Raw genomic sequence first — 12,721 nt, forward strand, 5'->3', positions numbered from 1 at the left:
AAATAGTACTACAATGAACACTGGTGCCTGGGTCTGTTTGAGTTCCTGCCTTCACTCTTTTTGGTATTAGGATTGCTGGGTCACATGATAGCCCTACGCTCAGGTTTTTGAGGAGCCATTAAACTGTCTTCCACAGTGGCTACACCATTTTACATTCCCACTAGCAATGGATGAGGGTTGCAATCTCTCCTGGACCTTGAAATTTTGACTGCAAGGGTCAGTAGTTAGCTCTTGACTGGGTTGTGCCCAGTGTCTCCTTCAGGGATGCTTGTTGCTGCTCTCCCATCCCATCCCTCTGACAGACATATTAATCAATCATGGCTTTTTTCCTCCTGATTCTAGTTGTGGCCTGATGACTCTTTTCGAGACAGCAACCGAGGCAGCCACTGTCAGTTGATTGCCCTTGGCGTGTAGGATGAAATTATTTGCCATCCTCATCCAAAGGTCTCTTTGCCAAAATTCTCCTGTTTTTCCTGCAGTTACAGTATGCTGCATGAAGCATGGGGGATATGAACCAGTCAGTGGCCTCGGACTTCATTCTGGTGGGGCTCTTCAGTCACTCAGGGCCTCGTCAGTTCCTCTTCTCCCTGGTGGCAGCCATGTTCACCATGGGCCTTCTGGGCAACACCATCTTGCTCTTTCTCATTCGCATGGACTCCCACCTGCACACACCCATGTACTTTCTGCTCAGCCAACTCTCTCTGTTTGATGTTGGCTTTCCACTGGTCACCATTCCCAAGATGGCTGCCGACTTCCTGCAGGGAGAAGCTTCCATATCCTTTGAGGGCTGTGCAGCTCAGATATTCTTCTTGACAATGATGGGTGTGGCTGAGGGTGTCCTGCTGGCCCTCATGTCCTATGACCGTTATGTTGCTGTGTGCTACCCCCTACAGTATCCTGTGCTCATGAGACGCCAGGTATGCATGCTCATGGTGGGCACCTCCTGGCTGGCAGGTATGCTCAATGCCTCTGTCCAGACTTCCATCACCCTGCACTTCCCCTACTGTGCCTCCCGCATCGTGGACCACTTCTTCTGTGAGGTGCCTGCCCTGCTGAAGCTATCCTGCACAGACACGTCTGTCTATGAGTTGGCGTTGTCCACCTCTGGAGTGCTGATCCTTGTGCTTCCCCTGTCCCTCATCACCGCCTCCTATGGCCACGTGCTGGGGGCTGTTTTACGTATGCGCTCAGATGAGGCCCAACACAAGGCCATCGCCACCTGCTCCTCACACATCACCGTGGTGGGCCTCTTTTATGGTGCAGCTGTGTTCACGTACATGGTGCCTGGTGCCTACCACAGCCCACACCAGGACAGTGTGGTCTCTCTCTTCTACAGCCTCATCACCCCCACACTCAATCCCCTCATCTACAGCCTGAGGAACCAGGAGGTGAGGATGGCTTTAGTCAAAGTGCTCAACAGAGCTGGGCTCAGGCCAAAGTGATGACCCCACAGGGGGCGCCTGGGGTGACAGCTGCTCAGGCCTTAGGTCCAAGGCTACATGTCTGCCCAGCTCCTCCCAGATCCAAGACTACTTGGGTTCACATTTTCTCCTGAAGACTTGTGGAAAGAAAAGGTAACATTCTTAATCACTTTAAGTATATTCTTTCTTTACTCTTTTCACAAACGAGAGGACCTACATTGTAAAGATGAGATCTCCCTGTTACTGAATTGATAATTATACTAGTAACAACTAACATTTGTTGCCCGCTCGATCTGCTAAGTTTATGTCATTTAGTTCTCATGAAGGCTTTGTGATATGGGGACCATAATGTTTTATGTGTAAACAAAAATGAGATTCAAAGAGGGAGAGTAACTCACCAATGTTTTCATGAAGTGGTAGAGTTGGGACTTGAACCCCAGATCCTGTGATGCCAACGATATTCCCCCAACCACTGTGCTGCATTGACTGCTGAGCTGAGGTCTGATAACCGCAATGGTTTAATATGTTCGTGTGTGTCGGGGGTTGGACCAGGCAATATCTGACGGACCACCAAATTCTTGAAGGTAAGAGTCACTGCTTTGAATGATGATGCAGGTCAAACTTAAACAGTATTTGTAAAATATTTGTTAAAATTTGAGGTTTATTAAGATGTTCACTGTCAATTAGGGTCTGGCCACTTTATCAAGAGCAATGCCGCTGGAGCAGCTGCTTCCCCAGTGTGAGTTTCACCTCCCACTGCTTAATTGTACTAAGTATGCATCTCAGGGGAGGCAGTTTCTCCTGGTGACTTTTAACCCTTTGTATCATCAAACGTTAATCAGAAAATGCAGGCTTACACAATGAATCTTGTAGCTAGAGGGGAAGGAATGTTCTTTCTGGTTACGCACATTGATCACAGGATAGGCTGTGCTGTTGCACTTGAGCAAAGACAACTTCCTGGTACCAGGATGGTCAGGCCGGCTATACTTGAACAAAGGCAACCTTCTCTTTTCTCATGCACTCCAGCACACATACCCCTCCGCTTTAAGGTATGTAATGCCCAAGTCCCTTTGTCCCTTCATCCTTCTCCTACAATGCATTGCGGGGTGTGCGTAGAGGAGGCTTCCTTGTCAACTCCCTGGGACGGTGGTCTGAGGGAGACCGACATGCTGAATCTTACTCAATTCCTCTTTGTCCTGATTACTGTGTAAGTAATAAAGCTTGTGAAAATGCCACTGGATAATGTTATTTTCTGAGAGCTACAGCCCTGCATGAGCTCATTTTCCATCTTCATCTCACTGCAAGTAATTAAAAAATTTTTTTGTTGGTTCTGAGTTAAATTTCTTGTGGAAAAATATGCAGATTGGTGGTTTCCAGGAGCTGGATTAAGAGAGGAACGGGGGGGTTAACTGCCTATTGGGTGAAGAGTATTATTTTGGTGAGATGACAATATTTTAGAACTAGACAGAGGTGGTGGGTGCAGAATATTGTGAATGCCCTGTCACTGATTTGTTCAATTTAATATGATTAATTTTATGTTATGTGGATGTCGCCTCAATAAAGAATTCTCTCAAGTTTGATATTTGGGCAAAAAACAAAAACAAATGCAATAAATTGATGGACGGGAATCATAAAGGTCAGATACATTTTCGTGTATACGTACACTAAGTATGTAATGAAGACAGCATTTCAAAACAGTTGCACAACTGTGATTTAGTAATGTGTTTGTGGAGAATGGATTATATTTTTGTAAAAAAATTAAGTTGACCAATTAAACCTTGAGGTCTGTGGGTGGTGGGAATGGTTTATGATTGACCACTAACTTAAAGGTTGGCACAGCAGAAGAAAGGCCTGGCAATCTGCTTCTGTAAGAATACAGCCAAGAAAGCCCTATGAAGGTGTTATACTCTGTCACAGATGGGGTCACCAGGAGTTGGAATCAACTTTACAGCAATAGGGAAGAATTATATCTTGTATTCTGAAAAAAGTCCAAATATATTATAAAGATAAAATTAAAATGGAAAACTCTAAAAAATAAGAAGAAAACAGAAAACAAAACGTGTATATAACTTAGATATTCTACTGAAATATGAACAATTACAGTGTCTCTCAGTTACCGAAGGAACTGTAGAAATCAATTCAAAAGCAACATTTTTGATAGTAGCATTTTAATATTAATCTGAGATAAAATTCCTGTTTGTGAGCCATGAAAGTTTGTTAGGGTAGTTGTACACAGTTGTACACAGTTGAGACAGAGAACTTGTTGACAAATAAAGAAGTAAAGCGGTTTCAGTTATTTTATGATATGTGATTGCAAAATCAGGGCAGTTTATTGTTCAAAAGCCTAAAAATGTGATAGAGACTTGTGAGAGACATCCTTAGAACACTTATTTCCCCTGGAATCAATTTTATCTTTTAGTTCTTTCAAAGAGTTGTTACCAGGCTTCATCAGAATGATGTAGCACTTTGCGGCAAAGATGCAGCCTAGTAGCCCCGAACTAGAGGCCAAGATGGAGAAGATCTACACTGCCACCATGGCCTTCCCCTTGGTGCTGTGGTAGACAGGGTGGAAAGTGACCCAGACACCGCAGAACACCAGCATGGTGAATGTCAAGAACTTGGCTTCATTGGAAGTGTCATGCAGGTTCCTGGCCAGGTAAGCTGTCTTAGTTATCTAGAGCTGCTATAACAGAAACGCCACAAGTTGGTGGCTTTAACAAAGAGAAATTTATTCTCTCACAGTCCAGGAGGCTAGAAGTCTAAATTCAGGTCTCCAGCTCCAGGAGAAGGCTTTCTATCTCTGTAGGCTCTGGGAGAAGGTCCTTGCCATCAATCTTCCCCTGGTGTAGGGGTGTCTTGCTGCAGGGATCCTAGGTCCAAAGGACACGTTGTTCTCCTGGCTCTTGTTTCTTGGTGGTATGAGGTCCCCATGTCTCTCTGCTCCCTTCTCTCTTTTATATCTCAAAAGAAGTTGATTTAAGACACAGCCTAATCTTGTAGATTGAGTCCTGCCTCATTAACATAACTGCCTTTAATCCTGCCTCATTAATATCATAGAAGTAGAACTTACAACACATAGGAAAATCACATAAGATGACAAAATAGTGAAAAATCACACAATACTGGGAATCATGGTCTAGCCAAGTTGGCACATATTTTTGGAGGACACAATTCAATTCATGAATATAACATAAGCCAAGGAAAAAGTTCCTAGGGCCAAGGAGCCCAGGTATCCCAGGATACGGTAGAAAGCAATGACTGAATGCTTGTTGTACTCAATGATGAGTTGCCTGGGCTCAGAGTGTGTGTCTATGTCAATGAAAGGGGGAGAGGTTCCCAGCCAGATCCCACAGATAATCACTTGGATCAGAGAGCAGATGGGAACCGCAGAGTTAGAAGCCCCTGAAACCAGCAACCGCCTCATGGTTCTTCCGGGTTTCATGGCCTTGAATGCCAGAGTCACAGTAATGGTTTTGGCCCAAACAGTGGGAACAGCCACAGTGAACACAACTCCAAATATGATGTGTCGGAGAAGGCAGGTGGCTGTGCTGGGATGGCCGATGAAGAGTAAGGAGCAGAGGAAGCCAGGAGGAGGGAGAGGAGCAGGACGTAGCTGAGAGCCCGGTTGTTGGTCTTGACTATGGGAATGTCTCGGTGCTTCACAAAGACCCGCAGAACCGCAGCTGTGACAACAGAGAAGCACAAGGCTGTGGAGTCCAGAGCCATCCCCAGTGGATCCTTAAAGGACAGGAAGGTCACTTCCTCTGGGATGCAGTGACTTCTCTCACTGTTTGGATACTCATGAGCTGAACACTGGACACACTGCTCCACATCTTGAGAAAAAGCAAACACTCAGAATTTCAGTTTTACCAGTTCTTCATTTTTACCACATTTAATAACTGGTTACCTTTGCAGTCATTGTGACCTCTTCATATGTAACACTCACACATACTACATTAAGACTCTCCATTTTTGACCCAGTGAGAATGGTTTGAGCTGCGGGTAAGACAAAACCCATTCAAACTGGATCTTCAGCATATGGTGGGTCTAGGTGGGTTCATCCTGTGACTCAGTGTCATCACCAAGCATGCAGATTCTTCCAGTTTTTTTTCCTACAGTCCCCATTGTCTTCCTCATGATTGGCCTTATACTGCCATAATTCACAATATTTGCATGGAACAATCAGGATTAAAGGTTTCCTTATTCACACTCAGATTGAGAGAGAGGAGAAGCTTCACGTAGCTCTTAGATGTTGCTATGGATTGAATTATGTCCCCCGAAAATAAAGTTTTGTAAATCCTAACCTCTATGCCTGTGGTTATAATCCCATTTGGGTTAGGGTTGTTGTTGTTATGGTAATGAAGCAGGATTAGTGTAGGGAGTGTCTTGAGTCAATCTCTTTTGGGATATAAAAGAGATTAAACAAGCAAGCAAAAGAAAGAAAGGTGGGGTAAGTAAGATAGCTGCCAAGACACATGGAAATCTCCAAGGAACCAGGAAGCGAAAGCCGGTGAGACTAGGAACTTCCTCCTCCAGAGGCAATGGAGAGGGAAAGCCTTCCCAGGGAGCTGGCACTCTGAATTCAGACTTCTAGGCCTAAACACCCCCTCACATCTGTCAGCTTGTACTGTGGGGGCTTGCATGTTGCTGTGATGCTGGAAGTTATGCCACTGGTATTCAAATACCAGCAGGGTCACCTATGGTTTCAGCTGAGCTTCCAGACTAAGACAGACTAGGAAGAAGGACCTGGCGGTCTACTTCTGAAAAGAATTAGCTAGTGAAAACCTTATGAGTAGCAGCAGAACATTGTCTGATATAGTGCTGGAAGATGAGCCCCTTGGTTGGAAGGCACTCAAAATACATCTGGGGAAGAGCTGCCTCCTCAAAGTGGAGTCGACCTTAATGACATGGATGGAGTCAAGCTTTCAGGACCTTCATTTGCTGATGTGGCACAACTCAAAATGAGAAGAAACAGCTGCAAATATCCATTAATAATCAGAATGTGAAATGTATGAAGTGTAAATCTAGGGAAATTGGAAATTGTCAAAAATGAAATGGAACACATAAACATTGATATCCTAGGCACTGGTGAGCTGAAATGGACCAGTATTGGCCATTCTGAATTAGACAGTCATATGGTCTACTATGCCAGGAATGACAACTTGAAGAAGAATGGCGTGGCACTCATCATCAAAAAGAACATTTCAGGATCTATCCTGAAGTACAACACTGTCAGTGATAGGATAATATCCATATGCCTACAAGGAAGACCAGTTAATACGACTATTATTCAAATTTACGCACCAACCACTAAGGCCAAAGATGAAGTAGTTGAAGATTCTAACCGACTTCAGTCTGAAATTGATCAAACATGCAATCAGGATACATTGATAATTACTGGTGATTGGAACGTGAAAGTTGGAAACAAAGAAGAAGGATTGGTAGTTGGAAAATATGGTCTTGTTGATAGAAACGATGTTGCGAGATTGCATGATAGAATTTTACAAGACCAATGACTTCTTCATTGCCACTACCTTTTTTCACCAACATAAATAGCAACTATACACATGGACCTTACCAGATGGAATACACAGTAATCAAGTCAACTACATCTGTGGAAAGAGACAATGGAAAAGCTCAAAATCATCAGTCAGAACAAGGCTGGGGGAGGCGGGGCCAAGATGGCTGAGTAGTCAGACACATCTGGAGATCTCTCTTACAACAAATACCCGAAAAAAAAGCTAAGTTCTTGTGCATGTGAATTTCTTTATTCCATCCTTAATGTCTTCTATTAACCCAGTCTTTTTTGAGCAGGGTATTGTTCAGTTTCCAAGTGTTTGATTTCTTTTCCCTTCTTTTTCTGTTATTGATTTCCACTTTTATGGCCTTATGGCCAGAGAAGATACTTTGTGATATTTTGACGTTTTGGATTCTGCTAAGTCTTGCTTTATGACCTAATATGTGGCCTATTCTAGAGAATGTTCCATGTGCACTAGAAAAGAAAGTATACTTGGCTGCTGTTGGGTGGGTGGAGTATTCTGTGTATGTCTATGAGGTCAAGTTGATTGATTGTGGCATTTAGATCTTCTGTGTCTTTATTGAGCTTCTTTCTGGATGTGCTGTCCTTTACCGAAAATGGTGTGTTGAAGTCTCCTACTATAATTGTGGAGCTGTTTATCTCACTTTTCAATGCTGTTAGAGCTTGCTTTATGTATCTTGCAGCCCTGTCATTGGGTGCATAAATACGGCTATATCCTCCTGGTATATTGTCCCTTTAGTCATTATATAGTGTCCTTCCTTATCCTTTGTGGTAGATTTAACTTTAAAGCCTATCTTGTCAGAAATTCATACTGCCACTCCTGCTCTTTTTTGATTGTTGTTTGTTTGATATATTTTTTCCATCCTTTGAGTTTTAGTTTGTTTGCATCTCTAAGTCTAAGGTGTGTCTCTTGTAGGCGGCAAATAGACAGATTGTGGGTTTTTTTTTTTAAATCCATTCTGCCACTGTCTGTCTCTGCTGAGTAGTCCGAGCTTATTCTTATTGACTGTCCTTTGTGGGTGACTTTTTGTTGATCCCTAGCTGCTCTTAAAATTCTCTCTTTATCTTTGGTTTTGGCAAGTTTGATTACAATATGTCTTGGTGACTTTCTTTTAAAATCTACCTTATGAGACTCTTGGATAGATATCTTCTCATCTTTCATGATATCAGGGAAGCTTTCTGCCAACAAATCTTCAACAATTGTCTCTGTATTTTCTGTTATCCCTTCCTGTTCTGATACTCCAATCACTCATAGGTTATTTCTCTTGATAGAGTCCCAAATGATTCTTAAGTTTTCTTCATTTTTAAAAATTGTTTTATCTGATTTTTCTTCGAATATATTGGTGCCAAGTGCTTTATCTTCAAGTTCACCAACTCGATTCTGCTTCTCTGACTTTCTATTGAGTTATCTATTTCCGTAATTGTAATCTTCTGAATTTCTGATTGCTGTCTCTCTATGGATTCTTGCAGCTTATTAAATTTTTCATTATGTTCTTGAATAACCTTTTTAATTTCTTCAAATACTTTATCTGTGTGTTCCTTGGCTTGTTCTGCATGTTGCCTGACCTTCTTCCTAATCTCATTACTGATGTCTTGAAGAGTTCTGTATATTAATCTTTTGAATTCTGCATCCGGTAATTCCAGGAAGGCACCTTCATCCAGAAGATCCATTGATTCTCTGTTTTGAGAGCTTGTGGAGGTAATCATGGTCTGTTTCTTTATGTGACTTGATACTGACTGTTGTCTCTGAGCCATCTATAAGTTATTGTATTAGTTTATTTTGTGTTTGCTTACTGCATCCTAGCTTCTTGCATTGTTTTGTTTTGTTTTGATATGCCCAAATAGGTTGCTTGAGTGAGGTAGCTTGATCATTTCACCTCTGAAGCTCTGACATCCTGTCACCAGATGGCTAGAGCTGTTATCAGGTATATCAGCCTAGGAGTCCATTCACTTTTCTTGTACAAATTCAGCTCGGGTGTCCAGGTAGCTGATCATCAAGTGTGTGGTGCAGGTTCTGTCCTACAATCTTAGAGGTGCAGGGGTGATTTGTGTAGGCACCAGTGTCTGGTTGCAGCAAGGGGTCACCCACTGAACAAGGTAGGGGGTTGAGAACCATCCCGCAAGTGTCCGTGAGAAAAGTGCATCCCTGTTCCCTAGAGCATACAGATGGGTGGGTTCGGCAGAAGGACCATGGGCACTCAATGCTTTTGGTTGTAAGGACTGGGAGGTACCAGTAATCTTTGGACTCCAGTCATGGGTGGCTGGGTGACCTTAATGGAGCCACCAGTCCTTAGGCCCCTGATGTGGGTAGGTGAGGACCCTGTTTAATAGGCAAAGTGGTGTCAAATATCAAACACCCACCTCTTCACCCTACAGCTGAAACAGTTGCAGTCTGCCAACAAAGGCCTATTCTCCTGAAATAGGCCCACACAGGTCCATGCAGGGGTAAAAGTTATGCCTGGACAGGACCCGGTTCTGTCCTGAGCTCCCTCCGTTAGTGGAGCTGGCAAATTATCTTTTCCCCCCATTGTGAATTTATTCGTTCCCTAAGGTCAGGAGAATGGCTCTGGATGTTCAACAGGACCTATCTCAGGCCCAGGGAAATCAGCAGCCTCTGAAGCCGGCTTTGGGGCAGCAAAATATATGCAAGTACTAGCTTTTGCTGAGAGTGCCGTTCTTCTCTGGTTCCAGAGGTGTGAGTAGGCTGTATGGCTGGCTGCTTCTCCCTGAGGAAACAGCTGCCAAACGCTACTAGCAGCCCACCACAGCCGCTCCAAGGAATAGTGCCTGAGGGATACTCGTGATTCAGGTCCGGTAACTCCTGTCTGCTTCTGAACCATCTCTTCCTCTCCCTGTTGCTCAGTCCGTCTTCTAACTTTGCCTTCGATGTTCAGAGCTCCTAGCTTGTCATAAATATAATCGTTTCACTTGTGTTTTTGGGTCTTTGTTGTAAGAGGGATTTTATAGGAAGTGTTTGGCTGTTCTGCCATCTTGGCCCGGCCTCTAAATCTGATTGATTTTTGTGTGTTGACCTTTTATCTTGCCCCTTGGTTGAACTGATTTATTAGCTCTAGTAGCTTTCTTATGGATTCTTTGAGGTATTCTGTATATAGGATCATATCATCTGCCAATGAGAATAGTTTTATTTCTTCCTTCCTGATTTGGATTCCTGTTATTTCTTTTTCTTTCCCAACTGCTTTGGCTAGAACGTCCAGTATAATATTGAATATTAGTGATGAGAGCAGGCATGCTTGTCATGTTTCAGATTGTAGGGGAAATCCCTCATTCTTTCTTCATTGATAGCTGTGGGTTTCTCATAGGAGCCCTTTATCATGTTGAGGAATTTCCCTTCTATGTCTGGTTTGTTGAGTTTTTTTTTTTTTTTTTTTTTTATCATCAAAGGGTGTTGGATTTTGTCAAAGTCCTTCTCTGCATTGATTGAGATGATCCATTGGTTCTTTTCCTTTGTTGTATTAATATGGTATATAACATTGATTTTCTAATGCTGAACAAGCCTTGCATTCCTGGAATAAATTCCACATGATCGTGGTGTAAAATTCTATTAATACACTGTTGGATTCAGTTCACTAGTCTTTAGTTCAGGATTTTTCATCTGTATTCACAGATATTCATAAGGGATATTGATCTGTTTTCCTCTCTTGTGGTGTCTTTGTCTGGCTTTGGTAGCAAAGTAATGCTAGCCTCGCAGAGTTAGGAAATGTTACCTCCTCTTCTGTTTTTAGAAGAGTTTGAGAGGGATTGGGGTCACTTCTTCCATAAATGTATGGTAGAATTTCCAAGTGAAGCCATCTAGCTCAGGAATGTTACTTTTGGGAGGGTTTTGACAGCCATAAAGGGAAATGAAATGCCAATACCTGCTACAACATGACTGAACCTGGAAAGCATTTGCTGAGAGAAATACACCAGTCAGAAAAGGACAAATATTGTATGATCCCACTTATATGAAATATCTAGAATAGTCAAATGTAGAAAAGCAAAAAAACAAAACAAAACAAACCATTGCCATCAAGTTGATTCTGACTCATAGCGACCCTATAGGACACAGTAGAACTATCCCATAGAGTTTCCAAGGAGCACCTGGTGGATTCGAACTGCCGACCTTTTGGTTGGCAGCTGTTGCACTTAACTGCTAAACCACCAGGGTTTCCACATCAAATGTATAGAGATCAAAATTTATTAGTGGTTACCGGTGGTGGGAGGTTGATATGAGTTGGAATTGACTCGATGGCAACAGATTTTGCGGGGTGGGAGGGAAGAGGAATGAGAGACTCATTGCTTAGGGAGGACTGAGCTTCTGATAACGGTGATGGAGAAATTTGGAAGTGGATAGTGGTGATGGTTGCACAACATGATTGTTTTAGTTATGAGTTGGAATCGACCCGACGGCACTGGGTTAGTGCTGCTCTAACAGAAATATCACAAGTGGATGGCTTCAACAAACAGAAATTTATTCTCGCACAGTTTAGGAGGCTAGAAGTCAGAATTCAGGGTGCCAACTCCCAGAGAAGGCTTTCTTTCTCTGTCAGCTCTGGGGGAAGGTTCTTGTCATCAATCTTCCCCTGTTCTAGGAACTTCTCAGCGTAGGGACCCCAGGCCCAAAGGACGTGCTTTGCTCCTGGTGCTCCTTTCTTGGTGGTATGAGGTCCCTCTCCTCTCTGCTTTCTTCTCTCTTTTATCCGGGTATCATAGAGGTTAGGATTTACAGCATATAGGATAATCACATCACATCACAAAATGGTGGACAACTGTACAACACTGGGAATCATGGCCTAGCCAAGTTGACACACATTTTGGGGGGACACAATTCAATCCATAACAATGATGAATGAATTAAAGTCACTGAATTGTACACATAAAAAATATTGAAATGGCAAATGTTTTCTTTTATATGTATACTCACCACAATAAAAAAGTAACACATTTGTTATTAAAGTTTTGGAAAATGCAGATATACAAACAAGGAAATAAAAAACACGTGCAAATCCTCTTCCTCCCTCCAAAAAAGAAAATGAGAAGACACTCGAAATTCGGAAATAACCCAAACATCCATTGGCAGAAGAATATATGAATAAATTGTGTTATATACATACAACTGAATAATATTCAGTCATAAAAATGAGGCACTCGTACATTCTAAATGCAGATGAACCTCAAAAACGTTATGAAAAGTGATGGAAGCCAGACAAAAAAGTCACATATTGTATGGTTTCATTTTTATGAAATAGCCAGGCTAGACAAACCTGTACAGAGACACAGCAGATTGGTGGTTGCCAGGGTGTCAGAGAAGCGAGGAATGGGGGATAACCTTTCAATGGGCAAGGGAAATTATTTTGGAGTGATGAATATGTCCTGGAACTAGACAGAAGTGGTGGTTGCAGAATATTGTAAAGTCAGTGTTGTTGTTGTTAGGTGTCCTCAAGTCGATTTAGACTCATAGCGGCCCCGTGTGACAGAGTAAAAGTGCCCCCAAAAGTTTTCTAGGCTGTAATCTTTGCAGGAGCAGATCGCCAGGTCTTTCTCGCTCAGAGCCACTGGGTAGGTGTGAACCGCCACCGTTTGGTTAGCAGCTGAGTGCTTAACCATTGTGCCACCAGGTTTCCTTTGTGGAATCATTAAATACCATTGATTTGTCCACTTCGAAACAGTTCATTTAATGTTATAAGAATTTTATATCAATGATAAAACCAGTCTGTCAAGCCTGGTATTTGGGTAAAAAATAAGCGCCAACAAAAAGCAATCA

The 12,721-nt window shown here is 42.6% G+C and overlaps 1 protein-coding gene across 1 annotated transcript; it reads left to right on the plus strand.

Moving 5' to 3' along the window:
• Nucleotides 1–500: 500 nt before the first annotated feature.
• LOC126070876 (olfactory receptor 2Z1) lies at nucleotides 501–1,442 on the plus strand. Its single transcript, XM_049875213.1, has one exon. It carries the CDS (start codon nucleotides 501–503, stop codon nucleotides 1,440–1,442), a length of 942 nt encoding a protein of 313 aa, XP_049731170.1.
• The last annotated feature ends 11,279 nt before the right edge of the window (nucleotides 1,443–12,721 follow it).

Source organism: Elephas maximus, chromosome 3 (genome assembly GCF_024166365.1).
Source record: "Elephas maximus indicus isolate mEleMax1 chromosome 3, mEleMax1 primary haplotype, whole genome shotgun sequence".
In the NCBI taxonomy this organism is placed as follows: Eukaryota; Metazoa; Chordata; class Mammalia; order Proboscidea; family Elephantidae; genus Elephas; species Elephas maximus.